The 8520-nt window shown below is 41.8% G+C and overlaps 1 protein-coding gene across 4 annotated transcripts in view; it reads left to right on the top strand.

Annotated features, from left to right (window-relative positions):
- Positions 1-442: 442 nt before the first annotated feature.
- The window catches only part of UBLCP1 (ubiquitin like domain containing CTD phosphatase 1), a 33121-nt gene continuing 25043 nt past the window's right edge, over positions 443-8520 (top strand). The window contains exons 1-6 of one of the 4 annotated variants that reach the window (XM_077326380.1): positions 443-614; positions 2198-2377; positions 4580-4671; positions 6424-6509; positions 6584-6699; positions 7326-7424. In XM_077326380.1, coding sequence (XP_077182495.1) covers positions 2224-2377; positions 4580-4671; positions 6424-6509; positions 6584-6699; positions 7326-7424 — 547 coding nt within the window. In that variant the 5' untranslated portion in view covers positions 443-614; positions 2198-2223. Of the gene's footprint in view, positions 752-2197; positions 2378-4579; positions 4672-6423; positions 6510-6583; positions 6700-7325; positions 7425-8520 lie in introns of all 4 variants that reach the window. The other 3 variants (XM_077326381.1, XM_077326382.1, XM_077326383.1) reach the window with 3 other exon arrangements.

Below are 8520 nucleotides of genomic sequence, written 5' to 3'. Positions count from 1 at the left end.
TTCAATAGGCTGGCTGTTCAGGACTGAGAAAGAAACGAAAAATAACAGCAGTAATTGAGACTTCATCCATTTCCCCCTCCAACTCTCTTTTGTATTGTACATCGCAGCGAGAGGAGGAACAGGAGCCTTTCAGTTGGAAAGGCAAAGGAAATTTCCCCCTCATCCTTCCTCTGTAACGAAAGTGCCTTCCGCTTAGGAACATGGGAAGGGGCCCTTTCTCCTGGAAGCCCTCAGAACCTCCTCCTGGTGCTGCCTGGGACGCCGCGCTCCAGGAGAGTCCTCCTCGGCCGGCCGCGCTGGCTCATTCACTCGTGCTCTCTCTCTCTCTCTCCTCCACCTAAGAGTTCTAATGTTCTGCGCCGTTACCCAGACAACAGTGGAACCATCCGGGTTACCGGGAAAACTGGCCAAAGGTCACCGCCCGCTTCTTACTTGCCACCGGGAACACGAGTGTGTACGCATTTGTTTACATTTGTTTACGCTGACCTCGGGCTACGCATGTTGGCTGGTGTGGCTACATCCGGGATCTTTAGCGTATTGCTTCCGGTTCGCGAAGAGCCTGAGCAGTCGGATTCTGGTTCCGGTGCGGCTCGCTCCCGCGACTCTTGTTGAGGGTGAGAGGGGGTTATTGCTCTCCATTCTTTGGCTCAGCTGTTGCTTGGCGGAGCGCTGCCTTCTGGCTTGTCCGTGGCAGCTGCTGGTACTGTTACCTTTGCAAAGTGGGGGTACGTCTCGTCTCAGTTCCCTGCAGGTCGGTCTGAGCAAGAAGGGCTGAGCCTTAAAGTGAGGAGCGCCCTGATGAACCTGCCACTCATAAGTCTGCTGGCACAGTTTTTAGGGATAGAGCGTTACCTTTGGAATTGCATTTCTATGCAGACTGAGTTGATGCTTTCTTGAATTAATTGTGATTACTTTGGTGTAAAGATTCATAGGATTGGGTTTTAAATATTTATATGGCAATCCGCTAGGAAGGCATTAAAAAGAGAACTGTCAGATTATGGAGTTCATCAAGATGTGTGGCACAGAAAGTAAAATCCTAGTAGATGTGGTTGTCTCCACGTCTGCTGTATATTATGAAAAGTGCACCTGGTAGAGGTCTGTTCCTTGTGTAATTCTTCAAGGTAAAGGTGCTTTCTCAGGACTGTTGAAGTTCAGAGCCTTGAATTTGAAAGCAAGGTTTTTCTGAAATAAGACGTAACAGTATAATTTCAGTATCCCTTGTATGACTGTCATGCCTGTAGAATAATAAAATCAGTGCACTTGAAAGCTCGCGCCTTGATTAAATCTTTGTTGGTCTTAAAGGTGCTACTAAACCCTGATTTTATTGTGCTACTTCAGACCAACACGGCTACTCATTTGAATCTATGCCTGTAGAATGTATTGCTGATGGTTGTTTCAAAACACTCCACTCCCATAAGATGTGATGTTTGGTTGGAAATTTAGTGCACCCCACCTGGAAATGAATGGTACTTATAGCATATTACTCAAGTGGCAGTTGTGTATCAAGAAGAAAGCCCACTGTACTGCAGCACCCAACTGGAAGTGCATGACTAGCTGAAAGCAAAACGTTCCTGGATGCTCTTGAATTGAACTCAGCATGTAATAATCCTGAACAAACTCCTTTAGTCAAGAGATCAGGGACCAATGATCTCTGAAGGACTTCATTAAACTTCCCTTGAAGAGTTGGTAATTGCCAATAAATTTGTGAGCTCCAGTGTCTAGATTGTAAATGGTTGACTACCTCTGATATTATTTGTGTTGACAGGAGAACTGTATGATTTTTTGTTGTTAAAAGCTTGTCTTCTTATTCTGCAGTCTCTTTAATAGAGTTCATGATTTTGTATGTCATTCTGGAATATAAGGGGAAGTTGTGATAAGCTTTCTGCTGTGAGGCTTGCTGTGATAATCTCATCATGCTGTTAGTTTAGCTGTCCTGGTACAGGCCTACACTAAACTGAGGAAGCATTAGCAGAGACAGTTGGCAATTGTAACTCTACTAAACACCATGGAAGGGAAATTTCTGGGAATTCCATTTCCCCCCTCTTTTCTCTAAAGGTTTCTCTTAAGCATTTTGCAAATGTGTGTAGTTTGTCACAGACTATTGAGTTCTTTAATTATATAGTATCCAGTTTGCTTTTCCAGCAAACTGAAATGTTAAAGTTCTAAAATGTTTATGATGCTTTCTGTTTCTTCATAGGTTTATTTTGAGCATATGTTACAAAGATGGCTGTCTCTCTTATTATAAAATGGGGTGGGCAAGAATTCTTGATAACCACCCTGTCAGAAGAGGATACAGTGTTAGATCTCAAGCAGTCTCTGAAGGGTCTTACTGGAGTGCTGCCAGAGCGCCAAAAACTTCTTGGCCTAAAAGTGAAAGGTAACTTTTAAAAAATTACTGCTGTTCTGTAAACTTGCAATGCCAATCTGGCTGCTGACTTGACTAGCACATATGGATGGTCGCTCACAGCTTTAATATTAAGAAATTAACTTATTGATTAGTTATATTAATGGGTGTTACAGTGTAACCAAATGCAGAACTATTCCAGTCTAAGAGCGCTGACTGTAATAACCTGCATAGGATTACATTGTTTGAATCCTAGTTGTCTTTTTTTGTTGTTGCCTTCTGCAGTGAAAGATTATATGACCATCTCTTAAGCATGAGCTCAAACTTTTGTGAAGTACTTCTGTTACAAAGCAAGGATCATTGTAAGATGAAAATTCCTAATGTGAACTGCCTTAAGCCAAAAGGAAGGGCGGTATATAAATATAATATGAATTTAAAAATAAAATAAAAATAGTTTAAAATGTGTTGTGATCCTGATATCATGCTTAACAACTTGTGCCTTGCTTGGTTAGATCAAAGTTCACTAAGTCCAACATTCTTTTCAGAATTTCAGCACCATTCAGGCACTAACTGGCCCATTACAAATTACATTGATCAACCTTATTCTATGTGGAATGTATACCAGAAAAAGCATCTTGAAAACTCTGAAACTAGTTCTGTGAGGCCTAGGAAACTTGAGGTGTACATTTTTTTCACTACTTTTACTGAGCATACTTTTAAAAGATTGTGCAATATGACATCAGGGCCAGCTGTTCAAAGAACAAACAGAGATAATTCTTTTGGGTTACTAAAAACTCGTGCATGAGCCTAAGCAACTCATTGGGACCTGGATGAAATTACCAGCCTTTGCTGAACCTTTAAGTATTCAATTGGGCTGCTGCATTTGGGCAGTTTTGTTCTACAGGTCTGATTACTTTGTTTGGTTTCAACATGATGCTCTTTGTTGGTTTAAATGTAAATTTTGAAAATGATTTTAGTTAGCTGATGCTCTGTTTTAATTAATGATATGGTTGCTTTTTATTTGCTTATGTATTTGTATATGCATTGGATTTGGCCTTTGAGGAGGAAAGGTTGAGGAGGTGGGTTGTAAATGTAACTGAATAAACTAGTTCATATCAATAGGTTATTATATTAACTAGCAAGAAGCCCATTGCAATGGGCGCTAGGACCCAGGGGACACCGGCAGGCGCAGATCTCTCTCTGTGTCTCTCTCTTTCCCTCTCCGTCACAGCAGGAACCATATGTCAGGAACCAGGCAGAAGACACCCCAGTGTGACCTTGTCAAGCCAGCCCTCGAGACCACAAGTTAGTGAAATCCAAAAGGAAGCTGTATTCAAGAGTCTAACACAGAGGCACTATAGGCGAAGTTCATTGAAGCAAACATCTTGGCAGAGACAAAGCTCAATAAACCCCAAAGGGAATTTATACAGTGGACCAAATTTATACAGTGGACCAAATAGGGGAGGGGGGATGAGGGGTACCTAGGTGGGAAGGTGCAAAGGCAGGAGGGTACAAAGGCGGGAAGGGCCGTTGGTTTTCAGCGGGGCCCTCTGGCTCCCACTTTGAAGTGAGACAATTACAAATGTTGATACTTTGCAGACACCTACAGGGTTATTAGGAGCTGGATGAGAACAGGAAAAGATAACACACTCTATCAACCAGACACTTGGGTATCTGGGCCAGGGCTAGCGGAGGTTTTATTGCTTTATGGCCACAGCCTGGGAGACTCCCAGGAAACACAGGTGAAACACGGGTTATGAATCTGGGTTCATGACACCATAGGAGGTAATCAGGGCTGTTTGTAGCAGGGAATGAGGGCTCATTTGGGTGGCTCTGTGTGTGTGTGAGTCTCTCTCTCTGCCTCGCAACGGGAGCCCTAGCAGGTAATCAGGGTTGGTTTGTGGTTTGGCAGGGCTCTCTGTGTCTCTCTCTCAGGCCCTGGTTCCTGCAGTGTCTGAGAGCAAAGTGGCTAGCATCCAGGGAGGGAGGGCGGGAGCTGTAGGTGCAGGGCCAATCAGGGTGCGGCCAGCTTTGCTTTGCTGGCCGCATCCTGATTGTCCCTATTCCAACTCGGACACCCTGGACTGTTCCACCCCCCAGGCTGTTTCACAAATATTAAGAGGAGGAACAATGGATAAGGATAGGCATGTATGTTGAAAGTTAAAGAAGATGAGAATGCCAGCAGAGGAAATTGCTTGCTTTCACTGAGGAAATTGCGATCTGCTTATTTTACAGGCAAGCCAGCTGAGAATGACGTTAAGCTTGGAACACTAAAACTAAAACCAAATACTAAAATTATGATGATGGGGACACGTGAGGAAAGCTTGGTAAAATATTTCTTTATGTATAAAAACAATCTTGGTTATGTTCTAACCAGTGGTATGGGGAATCTCTGGTGATTACCAGGGCAATTAACAGACAGTTGCTCATTAGTGACTGAAGGGCCTGCTTTTATATTCATAAAAGAAAACCTGCCATGTAATTAGGATATATTTCAATTTATATAAAGGAGCAGTTTGTTCAGAATGCAGGGGATATATAGAGAGAGGAGAGTTAGATCCAGCCAGCTTTTCCACTTAATCCTGCCCAATTCCCCTGCTTACCACAGGCTCCATCCACATCACTTTTATCCATGCAGATCCCAGCTTCTCCAGCGTAGCATTGTTTTGGGTGGTCAGAGGGGACCCCTATCCCTTTTTCACCAGTTGCAGAGCTAGCAGGTCAAACCCATGGTGTATGTTGAAGTGTGCTCTTTAGAAAGCAAGAGGTAATTATTTTCATTTATACTCTGGCATATCCCATAGGCTGACCAAAGCCTAGTAACAGTATTAATCATCCTTTATAATGTAGTGCTTTCTTTATTCAGAAAACTTCACGTACATCAACGTGATAAGCCTTTACAGCAGCCTTGTAAGGAATGTAGATGATGGGCTGAGAGAGAGTGGATTTCATAATACCATTTACAGGACAATTTATTAGTCTAAGCCTATTGGAGAGGAATGGGAAGGCGACTGTAAGCCGCTTTGAGCCTCCTTCGGGTAGGGAAAAGCGGCATATAAGAACCAACCCTTCTTCTTCTTCTTCTATTGAAATCAGTAAACTTGGGTTGGAGTATCTTATTTTGTGGACTTTGAACATTTTTTCTACTTCAAATTTCTGTATTCTGGAAATCTCTCTCTGTATTCCTTACACATTTTCTGAACTCAATGAAGCCTCTTTACATTTAATTTCTTTTCAGTACTGATACATTTATAAGCACCATAAACATCCAAAATTCCAAACAATTGGCCTTTCCTATATTGCTTTCTCTCTTTATGGGATTCTTGTCTCCCTAACATAATGATTATTTAGATCTTCCCTTGTCCCAAACTTCATTCATTCATCCTGTTAATTACATGATCTTGTAGCTCGAAAATTATTCCACACAACCTGTCTTGTTGTTTGGAATAATGACAGCCTGTCTTCGCAAGTAATCAAAAGAAGAAGAGTTGGCCTTTATACCCTGCTTATCACTACCCTAAGGAGTCTCAAAGCAGTTTACAATCACCTTCCTTTTTTCTCTCCCCACAACAAACATCTAGTGAGTTAGTTGGGGCTGGGAGAGCTCTGATGGGACTGCTCTGTGATAACAGAACTATCAGGGCTGTGATTAGCCCAGGGTCACCCAGCTGGCTGCATGTGGAAGAGCGGGGAATCAAACCCAGCTTGCCACATTAGAAGCCACCACTCTTAACCACTGCATCAAGCTGATCAATCTATTCATATCTCTTCTCTCCACACTTTGCTTTAACTTGTGTCCCTGCTTAAATGACTGCTGTTTACCATTTTTGCGCCTATATGTCTGATCAACATATTGATTTGTTCTTTAAAAAAAAAACTAAGGCACAGCTTTATGCAGTATTACAGTTTATTTATGAATACTGCTCCTAAAGAAGAGAGTGCCTTCATTAAAAATAGTGTGTGTGGCAGGGAGTGGGAAGCAATGAGTAATTCATTGTAAATAATTTTTTCTGTATAACATCCTGAATAGAATGCAAGTTTGTTTTCATTCTCTCCTTTTTTTAAAACCTTTCTTGTAGGAAGATGTCCTCGGGCCACCACCTGACAATGAAGATGTGGTCAATGATTTTGATATTGAAGAAGAAGTTGTTGAAGTGGAGAATAGGTGAGTAGTATCTAGTTAGAAAAATTAAAAAAAACTGCTTATGCCCACATACTATTGACATTGTTTGTGCTTAGGGAAGAGAATCTACTAAAAATCTCTCGCAGAGTTAAAGAGTACAAAGTGGAAATATTAAATCCTCCAAGGGAAGGGAAGAAACTATTGGTTCTGGATGTTGACTACACCCTATTTGGTGAGTGGTTGTCTTTTTCAAAAAGCATGTTTATCTTCCCCAGTGTTCCCAACCTTGTAAATCTCTTTGAAATTATTTCAATGCAGTGACAAATGTGTGCTTGATCTTGGTTTTGCCTCAGAAAAATGAAGCCAAGCTATAGGTTTTTAAAGTCTGCTTCCCCAAAACTAATCTCAGTACCCCGCTCCTGGCCTGAGTCCTGAACTGATCAACTCTGGTTAACATGTTAATATTGTTCAACCAGTTACTGAAATGCTATTGTAACCACTGTTATTACTGTTGTTTTATTTGATGTTAGTACTGAGGTATACTGTACTTGTTCTGATGTTTTTTCACATTCTATGTAAACCGCCCTGAGCCGAAAGGGAGGACGGTATATAAATATAAGAAATAAAATGATCTCAGTCTCATCTGCAGGATACCACTAAGGGGATATCAGTACTGAAATCATGTAAAAGCAACCCTCCTTCTCCTGGCAAAACCCTAGATTCTGTAAATTTGGGAGTTGATTCTTGACTGCTTTGAGTAGGGACCTGTGCAAGGGCACAAGTAAAAGAAAAAGAATGATATTGCTGTTATATGGTGATTTTAGGCTACCAAAGTAAATCTGAAAACTGTCTTCTCAGACCATAGGTCATGTGCAGAGACTGGAGTTGAACTAATGAGGCCATACTTACATGAGTTCCTGACATCTGCGTATGAAGACTATGATATTGTAATTTGGTGTAAGTTGTTTATTTTGCAGATTGAAAGTGTTTTTATTGAGTTGTGGTTGTCATTCGTAGTACAGCAATCTGCTGCAAATTACATTACGTCTCTGTTGTATTGTACAATACGTGAAAAACCAGTTTATTTATCATTTGTAAAAGAGAAGGTATTTTTAAAAATGTATATATTGCATTTTTATACCACCCTCCCATATGGCTCTGGGCGGTTTATAACATAGGTTCCTAACATATACATAAGCACAGGGTCGTGTCTGACCCTTGGGGTGACGCCCTCTAGCGTTTTCATGGCAGACTCAATACGGGGTGGTTTGTCAGTGCCTTCTCCAGTCATTACCTTTAACCCCTAGCAAGCTGGGTACTCAATTTACCGACCTCGGAAGGATGAAAGGCTGAGTCAACCTTGAGCCGGCTGCTGGGGTTGAACTCCCAGCCTCATGGGCAGAGCTTTCAGACTGCATGTCTGCTGCCTTACCACTCTGCACCACAAGAGGCTCTATGTATTTAAAATATACATATTCCAATATTAAACAATACAGTTGTGTTGTATTGAAGATTTAGGTTCTTTAGACACAGCACAGAATCCTTAGTCAAATGGAAATGACAAGAACATTAAATACATAAGAACAGCCCTGCTTATCAGACCAATGGTCTGTGTAGTCCAGCACAGTGATCAACCAGTTCCTCTGGACAGCCAACATTAGGGCCAAGGCCTTCCCCTGGTGTTGCCTCTGGGCTCTGTGATTCAGGAGGTTTAGTGTCTCTTAATGTGAAGGTGAATGTGAATCCTACAAGCTAGGCTCCAGCAGTATGTGGACCGAGAACTTCCAGAAGTACAGGCAGGATTTCGAAGAGGCAGAGGAACTAGATATCAAATTGCCAACATACGCTGGATCATGGAGAAAGCTAGGGAGTTCCAGAAGAACATCTACTTCTGCTTCATTGACTATGCTAAAGCCTTTGATTGTGTGGAACACAACAAATTGTGGCAAGTTCTTAAAGAGATGGGACTACCAGAGCACCTTATTTGTCTCTTGAGAAACTTATATGCAGGTGAAGAAGCAACAGTGAGAACTGAACATGGAATCACTGATTG

This window comes from Paroedura picta, chromosome 3, assembly GCF_049243985.1.
Source record: "Paroedura picta isolate Pp20150507F chromosome 3, Ppicta_v3.0, whole genome shotgun sequence".
Lineage (NCBI taxonomy): Eukaryota > Metazoa > Chordata > Lepidosauria > Squamata > Gekkonidae > Paroedura > Paroedura picta.
This window is presented reverse-complemented; position numbering and strand designations above follow the sequence as displayed.